General features: G+C 36.6%; 1 protein-coding gene across 1 annotated transcript in view; it reads right to left on the bottom strand.

Annotated features, from left to right (window-relative positions):
- LOC120626503 (angiotensin-converting enzyme-like) overlaps positions 1–23,241 on the bottom strand; it is a 138,964-nt gene extending 115,723 nt beyond the window's left edge. Inside the window, exon 1 of the mRNA XM_039894030.1 lies at positions 23,127–23,241. Coding sequence (XP_039749964.1) covers positions 23,127–23,141 — 15 coding nt within the window. The 5' untranslated portion in view covers positions 23,142–23,241. The remainder of the gene's footprint in view (positions 1–23,126) is intronic.
- Positions 23,242–23,849: the final 608 nt, after the last annotated feature.

Below are 23,849 nucleotides of genomic sequence, written 5' to 3'. Positions count from 1 at the left end.
AGCACGATCAGAAAAGCCTATGTCTCATTAGCGGCTCGTGTAAATGGTAAAATTAAAAAATAATCCAAATTCATTTGTATCTGTTTGTAGTGACTCTACCACACCACTATATAAACTAAGAGTATAATTGACTTTTCCATGCTCGTAAAGTCAGTGGCGTGCACTTCATGCATGCACAAAAGCACTGCATACCATTTTATGCAACTTTCCTGCTGTATGCATACCCTGTTAAGAAACGCCACTGCGTAGAGTCAATATAGAATGCCCCTTTATGATGCTTGTAAAAGCATAGGTACACACGTACTAACATCATTGTCGGAATGAGAAGGTTTAGGGCCATAGTTCACCAGGCAGGCCAAGAGCGGATTAGTTGATTGACTGAAAATTATTTTTATTTTGTCCTATACTTTTTATCCGATTTTATGCAATAAAGTTATATGTTATATATTGATATTAGTATTTATCTTCTATCTATATATATAAAAGAGAAAGTGTGTGGGTATGTTCCGTTTAGGCTCCGAAACGGCTGGACCGATTTCAATGAAACTTTCAGGGAATCTCCGGATTGACCTGGCGAGTAATCCTGTAAAGTTTGGTGACGATCGGAGCACTCCTATTTTTGAACTGTCAAACTGTCAAATACAGCTTTTATTTACTATGATGATATTCTATTGTTGGGTGTACATGGGTGTAGATAATGATCTTCACCCGCCCGAGAAGAGAATAGAAGATAAATAAATGATTTAATATATTATGAGACTTAAATTAAAAATTTAATGATGTAAGTTTATTGTTTAAATATAATAAAGCAAAATCTAGCCCGGCGAAGCGGGCTGGGTACGCTAGTGTTATATATTTACATATTTTGTATATGATTGTTAGTAGTTTACATTAATTATGGGTAATTTAATGTATGTTTATATCTTATTTGTATTTATATGTAATAAATTTATATACATATATGATAGTCATATATTTAATTTATATATTTTTAAATCTTATTGATTGCACCACCCACCTCTATTCTATGTTTTTTCCTTTTACGCCTTTGGTTGCCTGGAAGAAATCTCTATGTAGCGATAAGGCCACCAAATTGTACTCTCTTGCTTTGTATATCTCTGTTTTCCTTCGGTTTACAATAAAAGTGTATTCATTTATTGATTCATTCAAAGTTATTTTAATTAGTAAAAATAAAATATGTGCAATTAATTCAGACACGGCACTGCCTTAAAATTACTTAATATTCTGATGTGAAATATGAGTACAATGTATATGTATATATTTGTTTCCTTATCTACATCTTATTCAGTTTCCACGGTACTTAACTATAATAGGAACAAATGTTTTATGTATTCTATCTCATACATTAACGTGTTTTCATCTTTATCATCTTTCATCTCGTGACGCATAAATCCGAAAATTTAGAAGTGCGTGCCGGAAATCGAACTTGGTCCTTTAGGATATAACGCCTTACAATAATCATTATAATCATCACATCACCCTATTACCTAGCGCACGGGTCTCCTCCCACAATGAGAATGGGTTATGGCTGTAGTCCACCTCGCTGGCCCAGTGCGGATTGGTGGACTTCACACACCTTTGACGACATTATGAAGAACTCTCAGGAATGCAGGATTCCTCACGATGTTTGCCTCGAACGTTGAAGCATGTAATATTTTAATTAGGTACTTAAAACGACTTAAGACTTAGAAAAGTTAGAGGTGTATGCTGGGTTTCGAACTCGGCCATCCGAAAGTGAAGTCGACCTCCTACGCAATGCGCTATCACCGCTTGCAATAAACAGCTTAATTTAGCTTTCAGAACATGAAATCTAATAGCACCTAATGATGATGTTTATGAATGACATTGGCAATAGTGAAACTGCATCATCCCGATTGTTTATTAAGTGAGGCCTCCACAATGCGAGGTGCATTTGATTACAGTTTATTACCTCCGAGGAGATTATGCGGTTAGGATGCAATGCATCTGATTCATCGTTTCAATATTTGAATAGCGTTCCGTATTTACGGCTCATACTTATGGCACTGATACGTGGTCGGTAACTATGGGCCTCATAAGAATGATTAATAAGACCGTTAACGGGCATAGGCCCGTTTTCACTACACGTAGGCATCGCTTAAATCAAAAATCTAATGAATTAGGCAGTAGACATAGAAAAAAAATGTATGCAACGTCTATCTCCAGGATTAGACAGACATGCTTAATCCACGCAAGATGAGTTCTGATGGTTTTAATCATTCGGAAACTGTACGTACCCCTGTCCGTTCTCAGGTAGGTACAAGGTACTAAGATTGACTTAGGTTCATTATGAAAGTTGTTGTTAAGTTCTTAACAATTATTCATTGTAAAGTCAACGTCTCCTGAGGATGCTCGGGTTTCGGATCGAAACGTGCATAGAGTGTACATTGCCGAGGATCTGTTTGGTATGGAGTATACGGATTGAAGAAATTATAAATTAATTACACCATACAGATTCTCCTGCTGTTCGCGGAGTATAGGAAATTAAGCTTAATTTTCATAATATATTATGGATTTCCTCAAAGTAACGCCTGCTTCTATCCAAGACTTAGGTTGAGCTAAACAAAGATAACAAATCAAACAGACACAGAAACCTTCGCAATAAACATTGCCAATCGTAAATAGCCGTCCCGGGTTTCGCAACACCTAACAATTTTAGGCCTGAACAATGCAGGTATGCATCATGACCTACGTTCCTCAGAATCCGTAGTGGAATATGCCAGCCACTAAAAACAGGAAATAAAATTTGTTGATCTCTCTGACGCAGTTGTGAGCGTAACGGTCTTATACGTGGGAGGTGCCCTGGTCGATCCATGGCTGATGCTTCGGCCATCGCTAGTTACCATCCTACCGAAAAAGAAGTCACGCCAAGCAATTTAGCGTTCCGGTACAATATCGCGTAGAACCCGATTAGGGTTTTATTTAACTGTCATACCGGACTGGCAGGGCTAACTTAGCCTTTGACTTAGTCGAGGAAAAAAATATATATAACATTAGCGTAAGTGGCACTCCTAAAGTATTTCATACATTATATGTGTCCCTAGTACCCGCAGTAAAACACTCGCACACTTTCCACAAAACATGAAAATTGATAAAACAGCGACGTTTGTTTAAAAAACAATGGAAAATAGTAAATGTAAAGATAACGCAAGTTATTAAAGTAGCAGCCATGGCGCTGAAGGACGAAACGCCATTGTTTTACAAATTGCATCAAAATGAGAGCTGGGGCACGGTAGTAAACCGTTGCTTTTTTTTCTATTCCACTACAAATTAGCCCTTGACTGCAATCTCACCTGGTGGTAAATGATGATGCAGTCTCAAATGGTAGGGGGGCTAACCTGTTAGGGAGTATGGTTGTTATACCCCTGATCGGTTTATACGCGACATCGCACCGGAACACGAAATCAATCACGTCTTTGTCGGTATGGTGGTAACTAGCCACGGCCAAAGCCTCCCACTAGACAGACTAGACTTAGGCCGTGGCCGTGGTAGTTACCACCCTAGCGATAGAGCTGCCAAGCGATTTGGCTGTGATCTTATAAGTGGGAGGTCACAGGGTCTACGGGAAGGGCAATTTGGAAATTTATAGTTTAAGAATGTTCTGGTCTGGTCTGGTCTGGCTTCGGCCGTGGCTACCACTCCACGTGGCTACAATCTTAGAATGCATCATCACTTACCACCATGTGTTCAGTCAGGGTTGTTTAGCTCTGTTTATAGGCGATGGTTTTCTAATTCCTATCAGCAAGGCTAGACTGGTCCGTAAAACATTTTAAAAAAATGTAAAAGATTTAGCAAGTAGTTGCTACAATAATTCTGTAAAGTGGGTTAACTAAATAATCAAACTTTTGATTACTATAATATAACTTGACAAGTGTCGATTAATATTTTTGCGAAATTCTTATTAATATGACATTAATTGATTCCTTTTAATTCATTAAATAGTTTGACAGCCATGATTAAAATATATTTGACAAGCACACCCGGCAGACATCGTCCTGCATCCTGCAATTGTGTTCTCAAACTAACCAGAAATTTATTGCAAAATACACACAAAATTTCATCAAAATCGGTCCAGCTGTTTAGGAGGTGACAAACACACGCACAGAAGGATTTTAGTATTTCCTCATCGTTTAAACCTTCCCTATACTTCCACAAATATTTCCAGATCGAGGTTAGCCAAATCGGTCCGACCGTTCTCGAGTTTTAGTGAGACTAACGAACAGCAATCAATCTATATATATTAAGAAGATTCACAAAGTAATTTTGGACCTACCAATGCATAAGCTTAAATAATGTGTTTAAACACATTTATTACAGCGAGGTTACTATACAATTGATGAATTTCATAATGACAAGGTTGCTTGAAAGCCTCCGGCTCCGCTTTCATCTCTTACAAGATAGAACAATGAATTTTAAAATGTAAAATGTAAATTGTTGATATTGGAAAAGAGCAACTTCTGAGTTTCTTGCCGGCTTCTTCTCGGTAGAATCTGCCTTCCGAACCGGTGGTAGAGTCACTACACACAGACTGACTTGACGTTTCAAAAGTGGTTATATTAGGCCTACTTGAAATAAATGAATTTTGAATTGAATTGAATTGAATATAAAAAAAAAAAAATCTTCATTTAATATCATCCCTGTGCATACACTCTATGCACGCCAATTTACTGCACCATACCGTAGCAGGAATATTGGATAGCGAAAGTAGCTTCTCATATTCTAGCTTAAAGTGCAAACATATGATCGTTAAAACATACACATAGAAGATGGAATATAAAAGTATAAAAAGCTAAAAACCTTTTCAATATTGTCAGGCAGGCCATTGTTGTGCAAATTGCTACGGAATAGGAGTTCTAGGTTTAGGGTTGTCACTTTTGATTTTTTTTAAGCTAGTAAAAATGCGATGCATAATCTTTGATCTCAAATGGGTACGACAGGTTATGCTTCGTTTCTAATACGCAACTTTAGTTTTCAGGGATTTTGAACGATACGCTACAACTTTATGTTGGGTTAAAATACTTACCCCTATTTCTGTTCATGATAGCCCCCTGAAATGTTATTTCAAATATTATTCTATAATTATATCAACATTTTCGGCTTCAAGCCCAATATTCATAGTATGCGCAAAGGAGTTACGTTCCTTAATATCATTTGCTTTAAATAAATATAAATAAATAAAATAAAGCCCCAATGTAAGCGTAGCTTGTGTTATGAGTACTAAGATGGCTAATGAATATTTTTTATAAATAATTTACATATTAACTTAGAATATACATATAAACACCCAGGCACTGCAAACTGTTTGTGTGATGAACATTCCTGTTCATCACACAAACATTTTCCAGTAGTGGGAATCGAACCCACGGCCTTGGACTCAGAAAGCAGGGTCGCTGTTTTCCTTCACTGTTAGTGGTTAAGATATCGGCTTCAATGCTCACTTCTCGGAGTTATACTCGTTTTAAGAAATGAAATAGGTATAACTTCAACAGAGATAAGAAACATTATAAGAAAGTCTGCATGCCAGTTCTCCTTAACGTTCTAAAATACCTACCCACACTGGACCAGCGTGGTGGTCTAAGGCCTTAACCCTTTACCCTGTTGTAGGTCGGTAATGGGTTGATAAAGATGATGATGATGATGATGATGATGATGAAGATGATGATGATGAATATCAGTAGATATGGATAATTACAGGCACTTGAGACTTAACACCTACGTCTTAAGTTGATGGTCACATTGCGGCACGTTGCAGAACGTGTTACTTTGTCGCTTGCAGGCCCAGCTTAGTGGTGCCTCGTTGTAGGCGATGGTCACTTAACATCCTTATATCTACTTCCGTCAATTATTCATCATCATAATTATCATATCAACCGATAGACCTTCATTGCTGCACATAGGTCTTTTGTAGGGAGTTCCAAATTCTACGGTTTTGTGCCGCTTGGATCAAGAGGCTTCCTGCGACGCGCTTAATGTCGTCTATCCACCTCGTTGGGGGTCGATCAACGCTGCGCGTACCAGTGCGGGGCTGCCAGTACCTTGCGACCCCAACGTCCATCCTTTCACCTAACATGTGCCCCGTCCATTGCCACTTCAGCTTCGCGACTCATTGAGCTATGTCGGTAACTCTGGTTCTTCTACGAATTCACTCATTCCACATTTCTGATTTGATCACGTAGAGATTGAGTGACTCTGAGCCTTCTTACGAGGTCAATATCATTATTATAATGTATATTTTTATGTAAAAATAGGAACGAGTGGCAACCCTTGGCGCGGCATGGGTCTAACGAATGAATACATTGTGTTTGATGAAGTGACAGCTTCGATTACTGCGAACTAGATCCCGGCACTCCGACAGCGACAGCGACATATTGACTTTGTATTTGATACGTTTTCGATGATGCCCAAATATTCTGGCCATTGTTTTTGAGGTCGCTGCTTTTAAGACTAGGAGTTATAATATGTATCACCATAATCAACCTATTCCCGGCCCACTACAAGGCACGGATCTCTTCCCACAATGAGTAGCGGTTAAGACCGTAGTCCACCACGCTGGCCCATTTCGGATTGATGGACTCCAAACACCTTTGAGAACACCATGGAGAACTCTTAGGCATGCCGGTTTACTCACGATGTTTTCCTTGACCGTTGAAGCAAGTGATATTTTAATTACTTAAAACGCACATACGAGTAATTAGAAAAGTTACAGGTGCGTCGAGCTCCTACCCACTGGGCTATCACCGCTTAAAAAACAGCTTACCGCCGCGCCGTGTAATATTAATATTATTTTATTTAGATAATATTGTCATCATTCATTGATTACCTAGAACCTCGAGAATAGTACATTTTTCAACATCGGGTACAACGTCTTGCGTTGAGGGCGCCGATACGAGTATAACTCCCAACATCGGGTATAATAAATAATAATATAAATGCATCCCCGCATTTGAAATGCGCAGTGTAGGAATTTAGGGGCGCCCAATCGAAGACTGAGATTTCTGCTTTTCCCACCTCGCGAGACAATAAAATCTATATACTCTATGTTTTCCGCTTCACGGACACGGACGGCGATCGAGTGGAACGCAATTTACATTGAAGCGAGATAGCACTATTGAAATGAAGATGTTTTTTTCTCGGTGTCGGTTTCTTATTGAAATCACATTTGAACCTTTCGGGTTATAATTTCCACTAGTGTTCAGTTTCAATTATTAATAATCATATATTTATATACATATTTTTTTTGACATCGATTCTACATTGTGATTATATTTAGATTTTTTTTACTAATTTAATATTATAATTAATAAAAAAACGGTGTCGGTATACTGTTGAATGCTTTTCTAGGCCTTGTCAACTATCTATGTGTAAGCAGTGAACAATAAAAGTCTATTCTATTCTATTGTACTAAAACCTGCGACAACCCCGCTGGCCACCGCATATTTTCTTAGCGCTGATTATTGCGTTGTGCGATCAGGAAAGCGTCTCATAACTAAAACAAATGTATGGAAATAAAACAAGCATGCCACGAAATAGCGGCGCATACCTTTATTGAAAACGCGTGAAAATCCGAGCGAAACTATATTTTTCGTGGTTTTATTTATTCTACTACAAGTTAGCCCTTTACTGCAACGGGTGGGCAGTGATAATGCAAAAATGGTAGCAGGCTTACCTGCTAGGGGTATGGCAGTTATATACAACGTGTAAATGAAAACCGAAATAATACTTCACAGGCTTCAGAAGAACATTATGTAGGTCCTACTGTTTCTGAGACTTAACTGTGAAACCGAAAACCTAATAGTTTATGAGTTACTCCATAGTCCACTCATAGAAATCAGACACAGCCTTAACATAACATGTGAAATTAAGCTCATGTGACTCCTGTCAATTTATTGAGTACGTGTCGCGTAGCGTAGGTACTATGCGCGTGGCGTTGTTTAATCTTTAATAGGGTTGCCATTAGTAAATGCTTAGAATGATTTGAATGCTTCATTTAATTTAATATTTTTACAGGGTGATTCCTGATGATATATAATTATGCACCTATTTCTTAATTTAAATAAATAAATAAATAAATATACTACGACAATACACACATCGCAATCTAGCCCCATAGTAAACGTAGCTTGTGTTATGGGTACTAAGATGACTGGTGAATATTTTTATCTTCTTATTTTTCCTACGTCTACGTTATAAGCTTAGTCTGCAAAAGTCCTCTTGATCTATAAACACTCAAATCACAGTAAAAACTAGATCATATAAATATTTTGCACTAAACAAACACAAATTACAAATGAATAACACAAATTACAATATTTATTTGTATCTTGTGTTTGTTTAGTGCAAAATATGTAGAAGATCTAGTTTTTAATGTGATTTGAGTGTTTATAGATCGAGATGACTTTTGCAGACTTATAAGCTCATAACGTAGACGTAGGGAAAATAAGAAACCAACGTTTTCAAATTTTTCAATCTCGAAAATAAAAAGCCAACAACGTCCAACGCTCATGAATTTTTCCCACTTCAATCTCGCAAGTAGTTTATAAATCATTCATGCCCCAGTATTCATACAAATGGGATCCATCTGTGAACTCTACATTGTGAGGGTAGATATAAATTCTATTGTTCTATGAGGCGAATGAAATACCGAGCCTACTTCCTGTCAAAAAGTCTCGGCTATTAGAATACAAAAGCTGAATACAAAAGTTTTAGATCTCTTTATTACCTACAACTTTGCTATTTGACTTTTTTCAATAGGACTTTTAGTTTTGCCGGAAATCGAGAAAAACCGTATTTTACCCTTAAAAACTCACCCCCATCCCCTTCCCAACCTCAGATGGCCCGTAAATTATTTTTCCTTTCATTTTTATAATATTCCCCTCCTTTTATAATGGGTTGCATCCTACTATTTTTTTTTTTTCACTTTTAATTATTTTTAAAGGCCCTGGTCTATAAGTTTAATAAATGTATTAAAACACATTTTATACATGGAGGCTACTATATTGATGAATTTGTTAATGACAAGGTTGTTTGGAAGCAAACCGCTCCCTCACATCCCTTCCTTTCATCTCACACAAGGTAGAACAATTATTGTTATACTAGATGTGCCCTGCGGCTTCGCCCGTTTAATTTTGGGAGGCAGCGTACTGCTACATAGTCTACACCTATAGTCATATATGAGATTTTTAAATTTTTTCTACTAAAAATTTTTATCTTAAGTAATTTTTTTTAAAGTATACTATATTACTTCTAATACCTCCAAGAATATGTATAAAAGTTTGATGAAGGTCGGTTCAGAAGTTTTCGCGTGAAAGCGTAACAAACAAACTTACATTTACATTTATAATATTAGTAGGGATTATAAAATGATTGATCGGCTTCTTCTCGGTAGCATCTGCCTTCCGAAGCGGTGGTAGAGTAACAACAAACAGACATACTGGACGTTTCAAAACTGCTTTTATTAGGCCTACTTAAAATCATTGATTTTTGAATTTGAACTACCAGGACCGACTGCTTTCCGAAGCACGGTGGTGGGCAATGTAAATTTTCTAGCTCTAGGGCTGTAACTAAGATTTTTTTAATAGAAACGAATGAATAAATGAATACATTTTTACTGTACACCACAGTGAAAATTTACAGGGATACAAATACAATAGAGTATTAAGTTTGGTAGTACAATATGGCAGCCTTATAACTATATAGCGATACTAATTTTATACTAATACTAATATTTGGGCCGGGAATCGAATCATGGACCTCGTGAGCAATAGTTACCGACCACCATAACAACAAGAATCCAGGAACAAGGCATTGAAAAAGGCTCTCGTTTTGTAGTCACACATGTGATCTACTAAACTATTCGCATTGGCGGTTATCATGCGGAGAGAATCCATCTGTGAATTCCACATTGTGCCGGCATAAATTCTATTGTTTTCAAAGGAACGTGTATAATATGAAACTGAGCTCTGAAAGAATTGAAAATACAATTGCGATGTTATTTCAGGACGGATGGTTTCATGGGTTATTTAAAGGTGGTTTTTGAATAGATGTTTTGTTATTTAAATTTAAGAAGGAACGAGGTTCTTCTTTTTATATTACTACATTATGGACCGAGTAGATGGACCACCTGATGTTAAGTGTAAAACCATCGTCTTTGAACAGACAAACATTTCGCAGGGCATGTAAAGAACACGTCCTGCAATTTGCCGCCCTGTGTCCATCAATCAACCTGAGGCGAAGGTGTTCCGCCTTGGCTTGTTACCACTCTACCGACAAAGACGTGCCGCTAAGCGAATTAGCGTTCCAGTACGATGTCGCCTAGAAAACGACCAGGTTACCCGTACCCGACGTAGGTTACCCCTTACCATCTTTCTCTCACAAAACGAAAAATTTGAACGAAAGATTGTTAAACTAAAAAATGATGTTAGAAAAGAGCAATCTGCTGAGTTCCTTGCCGACTCTTTCTGGTGAAATCTGCCTTCCAAACCGGTGGTAGAGTCACTACAAAAAGACTGAATTGACGTTTCAAAAGTGCTTATAAACTAGGCCTACTTGAAATAAATGAAATTTGAATTTGAATTTGACTGCATTATCACTTACCAGCACGTGAGATAGCAAGGGCTAACTTGTAGTGGAATTAAAAAATATATTGTCTTGTATAATATAAGGCGAAGACAGATCATATATTTTCACTTAGATACATTCATAATAGCTCTGAGGTAGAAGTTGTTGGTAAACATGATATTAAACAATTATGCACGCCAGCAGCCGCGCGTGGACCGAGGCGTGCGAAATGGACGGACAATCATATTCTCATTAATATTTATAACAATACAAACAGCTAGGTATGTTTGATGCATGCCTGATGTCAAAGAGAGGAGAGCCTAGCCAATAAAATATATCTTTTCCCATATTAATAAATGGTTTTTTTTATTAAATATTTATTTTATTATGTTTATACGATTTGTTTGTTATGGCGGCAACAGAAATTAAATATACTAAATATACTACGAAAAAATACATATCGCCATCTAGCCTTGCCCCAAAGAAAGCGTAGCCTGTGACTGACGAATATTTCTATGAAAAATATACAAAAGTAGTTATAATATACAGATAAACAAACAGACACTGAAAAAGATTAATGTTCATCACACAAACATTTTCCAGTGGTGGGAATCGAACCTTGGACTCGTAAGCACTGTTGCTGTCAAAAAATCATCTGTGAAAATTTCAACTGTCTTACTATCACGGCTCTGAGAGCCTGGCGGAAAACGTACAGACAGGCGGACGGACAGCGGAAACTTATTAATAGGGTCCCGTACGTCTTTGTCGGTAGGGTGGTAACTAGCAGACCAAAGAAAATTTGGAAACAATAAATTCAAAACTTTCACTGCCGGGAATCGAACTCGGGACCTTCAGCTTAAAAACAAGTGCTCGCTGTCTTTAAGTCTGTTTTTGTTTATTGTTTATTGTTATTAGGTACACAAAACAGGTAATAACTAAAAGTAGATCTATATATAAGTAATAACAAGTTTTGTTCTAAGCTACAACCCAAAGTATGTGTACACAACTTGGAATTAAATTAATCAGAAAGTAAAGATAAAATTAAAGTTGAAACAAAAAAGAAACACTTAAATAATAATATATATATTATTTCCCTAAAGATTATGTGGAATAGTGCTTAATAATTTGATTTTTAAAAATATTTATCCTTTTGTTAAAAATGTCAATATAATGTCAATATTTTGGCGCAGCGGTTTTCACCAGAGAGGTTTTAAGACTGACTGAGCGTAAGAAAAGCGGCGAAAGCCAAGCGGATAGGACATCGACTCCAGTTGCGAGGGCCGAGTCCAAATCCAAGCACGCGCTTCTACCTTTTCTAAGTTCTAATAAAAATATCACATGCTTCAATTTGCATTGCGTTCTCCATACTATTCTTAAGGGTGTGCGGAGTCCACCAATCCGCACTGGGCCAGTGTAGTGGACTACGGCCTTAGCGCCTTCTCATTGTGGGAGGAGACTCGTACCCTGTAGTGGGCCAGTAATTGGTGGATAAGGAGCTACTCGCAGTAATAAGGCCCTATAAATACCCATCCGTTTCAACTTAACTAAACTTTATGAAATAAGGCATTAGACGGCCGATTGGCAAATTTTGCAGCGACCCTGCTTTCTGAGTCCAAGGCCGTGGGTACGATTCCCACAACTGAAAAATGTTTGAGTGTTGAGCATGAATGTTTTTCGGTATCTGGGTATTTATTGTATATGTATATTCTAAGTATTTATGTACATTATTTATAAAAATATTCATCAGTCATCTTACTACCCATAACACAAGCTACGCTTACTTTGGGGCTAGATGGCGATGTGCGTTGTCGTAATATATTTAAAAAATATTTAAAAAAAAAGGCAAAAGATGATACGTGTATAAAGTTTAAAGGTATCGACATCCCAAGGGAAATCAGGATTTTATGAAAACAATGAACATTTCCATTGTTAATCAAAATATTAATTTATAAACGGCAAAGGAGAACATCGTTCTAGCAATTCTGGATAAATACAACGTGTAAATGAAAACCGTAATTATACTTCACATGCTTTAGAGGCACATTATGTACTGTCTCTGAGACTTGTCTGTGAAACCGAAAGCCTGATAGTTTTTGTGTAAACCACTGCCATAGTTTTTACTGAACGAAATCAGATACAGCCCTAACATCACATGAAAAATAAAATCAAGTGACTCTCGTCTCGACACTTTATTAGATACGCATGGGTAGCGTTGTTACTATACGCGTGTCGGTCTTTTATCTTCAAAAGACTTGTCATTAGTAAACACTTAAAAAGTTTTGAATTTGTTTGTATGGATAAATACAGACGCCTATTTTGATTTAATTTTATTTTATTAAATATACTTTTATTATATTGCTATTTGGTATGGCAACCAACCCAAAAACAACTGTTCATAGATCTCTGTACTTTATTTGGAATTTTTAATTTATTTAGTGTGTTTTTATTGCAAATCGTTTTTGAAGCTAAGCTATATCTAATTGCTCAAATTCAAAACGCACATAGCTCTGAAAGGTTAAAGGTGCGGACCGGGAATCGAACTTGTTTCCCCCGAAAGGGAGGCCGCAAGTTAACGGAAACTGTTTGATATACGAGTATAGTCATTCAACTCATGAGAATTCGGCAGACCCTGGATTATCCTCCCCATTTTTGCAAATCTGCCCAATGTTTTCAGGCTTCATGTACTCACCAAATGCCTGGACGAATTTGGGAATATGAAGTATATTAAGAATCCGTACATCATACTGAATCGCTTGAAAGCGTGATTTTAAGTCGGAGGTTCTGGGATTCGATTCCCGACGTGGCAATTTAGAAATTTATAATTTTAGAATTTTTTCTAGTCTGGTCGGGTGGAAAGCTTCGGCCGTGACTAGGTTATCGACAAAGACGTGCCGATAATAGACTTAGCGTTCCGGTACGAAGTCTAATAGAAACCGATATGGGCATGGGCTTAATAACTATATCTGCCATACTCCCTAACAGGCTAGCCCGCTACAACCTTTGACTGTATCACCAGTTACCAGATTAATTTTATTATATATATATTTTTTTTTTTATTCTGCAAACAAGTAAATGTACCTAAAGTAGGTAGTCGAAATCAATGCGTAAACTTTTGGAAACCAACCATTAATTACTGAGTACATGAGTCGACATTATAAAGAACAACGAGATCGTGTCGAAACAAAAAATCGAGAACGAAAATATATCTTTACAAACCGTTTCAGATTTCGACACTAAATTGTCATAATTAGGTTTATAGGTATACTCGCCCGTAATGTTGGCAAATAAAAATGAAAACATTATGCTGAATATTCAAGGACTTCATCGTGTTTAGCCTCGTGTTCTTATTTGCTGTTTAACTGATAAATTATAGAAGAACCAGAGTTACCGACGTAGCTCATAGAGTCAAGAAGTGTCAATGAGCGGGGTACATAACTCGGAGAACCTATGGACGTTAGGGTCCCAAGGTGCTCGAATGGCTACCTCGCACCGTAAAACGTAACGAGGATAAACCCCCTCGAGGTGGACGGATGTCATCAAGCAAGTCGCTGGGAGCCGCTGGACACAAGCGACACAAGACCAGGGAATTTGGAACTCCATACAAAAGACGATCTCTCATGGGTTTGGTATTAATTTATTATCTGGATTGTGTATAGCTGATTAGCCCTGATGGATTGCAACAACGTAATGCGAGCAAATCCGAAACGTGGAGATTCGTAGAAGAACCTGGGATACCGACATAGCTCAACGAGTGGCGAAGCTGAAGTGGCAATGGGCCTAACCTAACCTAACCTAACCACTGGATCCAAGATGCACAAAACTGTGGTATTTGGAACTCCCTACAAAAGACCTATGTCCAGCAGTGGACGTCTATCGGTTGATATGATGATGATGAATGCGAGCAGAATGACGAAACTCGAGGTGATGCTCTACCAAGTTTAAGACCTAGGGCACGAAGAAGCCATAAATATAATAGTCTAACTCGAGAGATTTTCTGCGAGAAATCGTTTAAATCATTTAAATATAACTTTTAAATTGTAGAAAACTTCTTGCTTTTAGTATGTTGTACATTTTTCTACTAGTCAAGCTCCTTCATCAAGGTATCAACCCTTATTTAGGAAGAAGTGAAATAAATATGGAATTCGCCATTTTGTCCGCCATATAGAACCGATTTTCATCAGACATAGCTAAGAACACCCCCGACTAGTTCAATTTTCAAACTAAAAATAACAATTAACGTAGCTCTGTGTGCGTATACTGCGATTTTCCGCGATTGTTGATAATGTTGATATATAGTGACACTTCCCACGGCGGTGTGCGTAAACAAAAAGAGCGCTAAAACGACGCACCGCTGTCACACACAAAACACCTATTATAGTTTTAAGTTTTACGTATAACATAGCATATTTTTGTTAAAATAGTAGTTAAAATCTGGACTATTTTAAAATGTTGACACTATTGGCTCAGAATTATAATTTATATATTGGAGAAAAAAATTCAAATTTTTAAATACATTTATTTCAAGTAGGCCCATTTATGAGCACTTTTGAAACGTCAAGTAAGTCTGTTTGTGGCGACTCTACCACCTTCACCTACGTGGAGGTATATTATTATTATTTTTTTTTTTTTTTTGTTTATTTATTTATTCCCATCTTACATTTTTGTCATTACAGAAAAAGGTAAATGATAGAAAACTGTATTTCTAGAATAGTAGGTACTACCTTATCATCACTTTAATCTATTGACGTCCACTGCTGGTCTTTTTTGTAGAGCGTTCCAAAATCCACGACCCTTAGCCGCTTGTTTTCAGCAGCTCCCAGTTTTCACCTTGTTGAGGTCGACCAACGCTGCGTTTAGTAAACCCATATTTCCTACTTAATTCACAATGTTAGTTACGCGGTTCACCTCTATTAACGACAGAATGCGACATTTTAGCAGCTCGCGTTAACCTACCGGGGAATATAACAGCTATCGCGTGTTAGCGTAATTGAACCTAATAATCTAATACGATCCAACAATCCTACGGACTGATTGCTGCCATTCTTAGAAAATGATCTATCTTTTATTACTTACATCTCTATACACTTTAATGTCACTCATAATATATCTATCTTTTAATAAAGTGATAATTTCTAATCGAAGTGTAAACTTCGTTACGTAACGCGTTACGGCGTGGCGCCAGTCTGTCTGGCTTCTCTTTCTCTTACGCATACGGCAGCGGCAGGCCGGCTCCTCCTCTCTCACTCTAACCAACAGCGATTTTGATATTTTATAATCAATAAAAGATTTTATTGATAAATAACCTTGCCTTGTGTGTAACGATGGGGCTGACATATATAAAGTCTGAAGTACCTATAAAGTCTCTCAAATAAAAAGATTAAAAAAAAAAAAGAAAAAAACACCATGCCTTTCATTATCATATTAATATACACAAAAATTAAGTAATAACCTAAGCTTATCTAAAGTTAAACAATTTAAATATTATATAGTTCTAGTTAGATAAGTTATCACTTCTGTCGGACGTCCCGAGACGCACTAGTTTTTTTGTATACTTAAATTCAAATTCAAAAATGTTTTATTCATGAAGACCTTAATACAGGCACTTATGAAGCGTTCATACATGTTACACTAATGTTAGTGATATTGATAACTGTTTCGTTATCAATACCACTAACATTAGTGTATTCGTTAACTTAAAACTAAAGCTAGAAGGGTTCCAAACGCGCCCTGGTCTAAGAAGAGCCCACGACAAACTTAGCCAGGTTTTTTTTGTTATCACCATCTCACAGTCGAGTTAATGTTGAGCTATGAAGTTAGAGCAATTCACACCCAAGCTTTTTTATAGTTTAAGTAATCCTTAATATTATAATAGGATTTTTCTGTAAGCTTACGTTTTATATAAACTTTGAACTTATTGAGAGACATCTCAAGGATTTATGACCTGTATTGAACTTCTAATATGATGAGGAAGACCTACTATCAGACTATCTGGAATGGCATAAAATTACTTATAAACAGCAGTTTAGTAGTGGTACCGCTTTTTGTGACAGAGCTCTTCCAGGGAAGAACTATGCTTGGAGATGTCTCTTAAAAAGTTCAAAGTTTGTATTAAACGTAAGCTTATATAAAAGTCCTATTATAGTATAAAGGACTACGTAATCGATAAAAAAGCTTGGTTGTAAACTATTGCTCTTCTAATAATTTTAAATAACATTGTGAGATGTTGATAACAAAAAAAAAACACCCGGCTAAGTTTGTTGTGGGCTTTTTCTTAGACCAGGACGCGTTTGGAACCCTCGTAGCTTTAGTTTTAAGTTTAAGAATATGGTTATCGCCATCATCTCACTACCGTGTAATTCTAATGTACGCATCAAAAGTGCCACCTATGGGCCTACTTGAATAAAGATAGTTTTGAAGAAGAAGAAGAAGAAACACTTTATTGCACGTATAACATACAGGAAAAGAAACAGTAAGGAGTATACAGTACACAATGTAGACATGCCATGGCGGCCTTATAGCTGCAAGCAATCTCTTACAGGCAACCTTTGTAGATAGGACTTACAGCAAGAGAACGGGATAGTGCCAAGTGTGTTGATAGATATACATAAATACCAAAATGTAAAGATACAAATACATATATAATTTAAATAAATATACGTAATATATAAATATAAATATAAAATATACATAATATATATAAGTAGATTTTAACACACAGTTTAAAAAAAAAAGAATATAAAGAATCTACTTCAAATTCCATCACTCAAAGAGAGGTAGTAGTCCTTCAGACGACTCTTAAATATCGGAAGGGAACTACTTCCACGGATTTCAGCAGGCAGATTGATAGGTTTTGAATTTGACTTTGACTTTGAATTTGCTTATTTCCGCCGCTAAGCAGCATTGTTGCAATGAAGTGTTCGAGTCTGACGAGCGTGGTTGCCGGTTTAGATGCAGGCACATGAGACTTAACACCTACGCATCACACAGGTCTTTCTTGCATGCCATGTGAAACCTGCGGAAACTCCCGACTTTCAATATCGTGAAGAACGTAAAAATGTAAGTAAGCCGCAATTTTCGCGGCTACCTTAAACCAATTTTCATCGAACGTAACTAAGAACACTCCAGACTATTTCATAATTTGTACAAAAAAAATCATAATCAGAATCCGTTCATACGTTCGGGCACTACGGAGCCACAGCTAACACACACGCACACACAGACACGTCAAACATATAACACCCCGTACCATGTACACCCTGTTTGCCAGTCAACAAAGTCGAATTATCAAATGCGTAACACAATTGGTGAAACAAGCCAAGTTCACACAGCCAATAATTCATTATTAATGCGTGACCTAAATCCATGTGTCATAACTCATAAGTCCATAACTCTGCCTTCCATGTAACGGTCCCTATTGTGCGATGTAGGTAGATGGAGGGGTCATCGCCCTGTGGGGTTAACTAGATTATTGCACGATGCAATTGAGAGAAAGTGACACGTGATCGTACTACGCGTAGAAGAGGCGAACTGCTACCCAGATTTCATAAATATTGGATAAAAGCAGGCGTTACTTTGCGGAAATCCATAATATATTATGAAAATTAAGCTTCATTTGCTATATTCCGCGAAGATTCTCCTGCTGTTCGCGGAGTATATCAAAATAAGCTTAATTTTCATAACCCAGATTTCACTTCTTCATCATCATATCAACCGGCCCACTACAGGGCACGGATCTCCCCGCACACTGAGAATGGGTTAAGGCCGTAGTACACCACGCTGGCTTAATGCGGATTGGTTGACTCCACACCACTTTGAGAACATTATGAAGAACTCTCAGCCATGCAGGTTTCCTCACGATGTTTTCCTTCACCGACGAATCAAGGGACATTGTAATTGCTTAAAAAGCTCTAGCCAAGCAACCAATCAAATTGATTGCTTGGCTAGAGCTTTTGCGGCACTTCATAGGACGTGTTCCTAAAATACTTCTATTAAATAAGTTAAACTTCGATTAAATAAGTAGTTTCAATATAATTTTGGAATATTCAATAATTCAATACGAATACGTGACCTAAATCCACGTATCATAACTCATAAGCTCGTAACCCCGCCTTCCGTGTGACGATCCCTATTGTGTGAAGGAGGTAGGTGGTGCAGGGGTCATCGCCCAGTGGGGTTAAGTAGATTATTGCTCGATGCAGTTGAGAGAAAGTGACACGTGATCCCGCTCCGCGGTCGAAGTGGCGAACTCCAGACGTCGCTTAATGCAAAAATGTGGATGTTTTATTTATCTTTCCTATTAGTTTCCCTATCAGTTTAAAGCAAGGATGGTAACATAGGCTTTATGTACCAGAAAAACAATCGGTTATCACGGTATTTGTAAATAACGTAATAAACGCGAACGAACAAAAAGGGCAACATCCAACAGATACTCGTAGTACCCAATAACATTAAAAGGGTTTAAGAGGGCAGACTAAGGAAATATAACGGAGTACAAGCAGCGACGTACTGTGCTACTACTACCGTTTATTGAGATCACCAACCCAGATTGGTGATTATGGTCAGTTTTCGATTCGGAGAGGTCTTTAGTCCAGCATGGAATTGCCGTATTATTGGTGATATTGATGAAGATTGCATTTGTTTTAATCATTCAAAAAAGGTAGAGGTTTCGTTAATACGTGTATAAGAACGGTTTTATCAAGTAATTTTATTATTTTTCCGTGGTTCGTCCTAATTTTCTTTTTCCTCTATTTTAAAGCGAATAAACAAAAAAATTCACATTAATATCTTTATCTATCTACACTTTTAATAAACTGATAATGTGTGTAACTAAAATTTATCTGCATAGCTTTCATATCAACAATAGTCGTTGGCGTTTGTTTCGGTATTTTTAAATCGTGATGAATATTGTATTTATTTGATTATAATAATCTTAATCTCAAACGCGATACTAATGCGCGTGTGTATAGATACAAACGACAACCAACTGCTCTGCGGGATAAAAACGCGCCTTCGACGCAAGTTTCATTCACGCGCGTCAAAGCGCTTTTAAAAAACGCGATATGCAGAGGCCCTAATAAATCTAAACCAAATATTTTATTTCAAAGTAGGTACCTAACTGTACACTATCTGAATGACATACAAATCTGTCATTATTTCAATAATAATTTTTATTATTACATGGTTAAACAATTTTGTAATTTAGTTTTAAAAACAAAACATAGAATAATTATATATGACTAAACTTTAAATAATAATAGTAATAATAATTGAAATCTAGTTATTAAAACATTTTTAGTAATAACAACTATTTAGGTACTTTTTCATTCAGATTTGTGTTGGAATAGTAGCCGTCCAAGCGTTCCTGTCACATATATAATCCTCTACGGTGTAGTCATCTTCAAATAATTAAATATCTTTAAATCGCGGTTAAAAAACTATTTCCTTTCTAGTTACTAGTTAAACATCTATGTAATTTTATGTGTATGTTTAAATGGTAATATGTATTTAAGTTTACATATTGATAAATGTATTATTGGAAATTTATATATATATATAAATATATATGTTTTAACTTTATATATGTATATTCGTAGTATTAGTATGTATTGTATAAGTAATGTATATAATTAGCAAATTTGGATATTGCATTATCCCGTTTTATGTAATATGTTTCATCAACCAAAGGTTGTCTGGAGGTGACGCTTCAAGCGATAAGGCCGCCTTTGTGCATATGTTTTGTATTATCGTTTATTTAGTTAACCTGGCTTTCTATTTGGCTTTCTTTCAATAAATACTTATTCTTCTTCTTTTCTACATAGTTCGATTGTTAAGGAGGGTCCTTAACAATCGAACTATCTGAACCTCCCCTCTGGTAAATTTAGAGATTCTGATGGATTTTTTTTATACATAGATAGTAGATACAGACAGTGGCGTGCACAGGGTTTTTGACCAGGGTATGCATAAAGAAGGAAAATGGCATAAAATGGAAAAATCCTTCCCTTTTAGGAGAAATACAAAATTTTTAGGGTATGCATTGCTTTTGTGCATGTATGAAGTGCACGCCACTGGATACAGACATGGCGTTATGCTTGATGATCACAATATATTTGCCTTAGAACGCGAGGTTTTAGTTCGAGGTTAACCTAAGAACAATTAAATGCAAACTACTTTAGTTAAAAACAGAAAAATATTCTGCATGGAACCAACGCGGTACAGACGAAATACAAATAAGATAGGAAACAGTGCAAACAGTTTAACTAACTAGTTAAATACCTTTTATCATAAGTTACACAGTAGTTCAATTTTACACTGTAGGTAAGTATACAGGCAAACTTTAAACATGTTTGACGGCCGATTGGCTAGTTTCTATATATTTGACCTGGTTTAGTAAACTTAATAGCATCACCATCATAGGCAGCCATTACCGTCCCACTACATGGGTCTCCACTCAGAATGAGAAGCTCCACCACGCTGGCCAAGTGTGAACCACTGCCTACTGTATACGACTCCCGATCCAACAACCAAGTTTTATTATTATTAAAGTCTCTTGATTTTGATAACACCAACATACGTACCTACTACTTATACCGCAAGCTAACATTAGTAACAGAGTAATCTACTTATTGTTCTATTGTTAAGTCATTCTATAAAAAATACCGTAACGATATACCTACCTGCCTACGAAATTAGTGCTGTTACGAATAAATAGTTTTCATCTGTAGGTAGTTAAAGAAAAACTAGCGGAAATAAATATTGTGATAAACGACTAAGACACCGGGAGGTATCTTTGCTTCGTTCGACTCCATCCATGTAAGACTGGAGTGTACAGTGTATAATGTGACAATGCAGTCATATTTATATTGAAATACCCACTGAGTCAATGTCATGAACATTGGTTGTTAATCAAATATAATTTTAATTGTTTCTTGAAAACTATTTTTTAAATACATAATAATTCTTAACGTATTTATGAAAAACCTATTCAATTTAATAAAATATCTGGCCAATATGAATTTATAGTTATCAAAAGTTTAATTATTTACCATCTTCATAAAATTACTGCAACTATTGTCAGAGCGAAGTAATCGCTGTCCGAATCCTGACACCCTGTTCAAGTTTCAATACAAAAAGTTCCTAATGGCAAATACAATTTATTATAAATAATAAATATACTACGACAATACACACACCGCCATCTAGTCCCAAAGTAAGCGTAGCTTGTGATATGGGTACTAAGATAACTGATGAATATTTTTATGAATAATATAAATACTTATAATAAACATATAAACACCCAGACACTGAAAAACATTTATGTTCTTCACACAAACATTTTCCAGTTGTGGGAATCGAACCCACGGCCTTGGACTCAGAAAGCAGGGTCGCTGCGCCAATCGGCCGTCAAATTATATATATTATTAAGCTTCATCATATAAATCCAATACCGGCCCACTACTGGGCACGAGGCTCCTCCCACATTGAGAAGGGGTTAGGCCGTAGTCCACTACGCTGGCTCATTGCGGTTTGCTGGAATCCACACACCTTTGGGAACATTATGGAGAACTCTCAGGCATGCAGGTTTCCTCACGATGTTTTCCTTTTCTATTGAAGCAAGTCATGCTTTAATTGTATTAAACGCATTTAACTTGGACATGTTAGAGGTGCGGGATGGGATTTGAAATCGGCCCCCTGGAAGTGAAGTCAAAGTCCTAACCATTAGGCTATCACCGCTTTCCTATTATCCTTACTAATGTTATAAATGCGAAAATGTGTTTGTTTGTTTATCATTCCTTCACGCCCTAACTAAGCTTACAATTAACATTCGGGGAGTAACGGATACTACATTTTATGACCCAGGAAAACAAATGGTGATTATAGGATTTGCAAGAAACAGTAATAAATTTAAAAATAACAACACGGGCAACAACTACTAAAGAATAAGGAAGATGAGAATTATAGGAAGGTTTAAATTAAATAATTAATTTTCTCACGAAACCCTCTATTTGTGTCTTTATCTTAAGAGGATAAGTATACGCGAGATTCTCCATACAAATATATTCCATATTTCCTTCCTGGATGATCCTTCTATAGCAATCATTTATTTTTCTTAGAAAGCTTATTGATGAGGATGATGTAGGTATAGGTTTATTTGAGTGATCATAACTGGAACCTACTTAAATATTCTCTGAATACGGGGACAACTCTATATCGAAACTCCGAGCTGGTACTGATAATTTCTTATTACCTATACCTATTTTGGATTTAATCTCCATTAAATCCAAAATAGGTATAGGTATAATCTTTACAAAGAAGTTTCTTAAACACCTTAGATTGTGTTCAGTAATGAACTAGTAAATAATAAGCGCAAAACAAAACTTATATAAGAACTCAAGTAAATAAAAAAAACAGTCATTAGCACTTAAACAAACTGAAAATCGAGAACTTATTTATTTTAATAACGGACTTACTTAGGAGATTCACAAAAACGTAAACACGAAACGAAATCGAAACGTTACAATCAAATTGATTACCTTGACTTTAGACATGTCGGTTGTACCAATTATATTAGAAACGTCATGAGCACCAATTGCCTGTTAAGTTCGTACACGGAATCCCACAGCACAGAACACGTCCGGCCAACGAATCAGCTGGCACACGACTGACTAAGAGTTAAGACTATCACTGTATCACTTTGTTTGTGAAATGTGGACCAAGAGCTGGCGAAAAGTTTCAAGGCTTTGTTTTTATAATTTCCCCGTTGGTATTTTAGACAGCGTGTTTGACTACGGGCCACTTGTCGTGCGAGGGCCTAGACTCGATTGCATCGCCGTCGGGCTCAAAGGTCAAGTATTAATGAAAATTAAGCTTAACTTGCTATACTCCTTTTAAGGAAATTAGCGTTTGCCTGAATAGTGCTTTCTTTATCCGCAGGGAAGAGTAGCAAAGTGATAGCAAGCTAAAGATTTTGCATAAGACTTATTATTATTAATTTCAGGCGGTGTATCAATGTAGAAAAGCCTGGAATAAACGAAAGTGTCCTGTTTGATTGTTTGTTACGTAAAATATAGGTATATTTAACACATCAAAATCACGGGTGTTGATCAAAATATTGGCACGTATATAGATTGCATCCTGTAGACGGATTACGATATTTTATGAACAAACTTGTAGAAGAGTATTAACTCAGCAATTAGTGTGTAAATAAAAAAGAAGGGGTCTCAAACACTTCTTCGTATAAACTCGGTTAATTAGTT

The sequence above is a fragment of the Pararge aegeria genome, chromosome 9 (genome assembly GCF_905163445.1).
Source record: "Pararge aegeria chromosome 9, ilParAegt1.1, whole genome shotgun sequence".
Classification (NCBI taxonomy): Eukaryota; Metazoa; Arthropoda; class Insecta; order Lepidoptera; family Nymphalidae; genus Pararge; species Pararge aegeria.
This window is presented reverse-complemented; position numbering and strand designations above follow the sequence as displayed.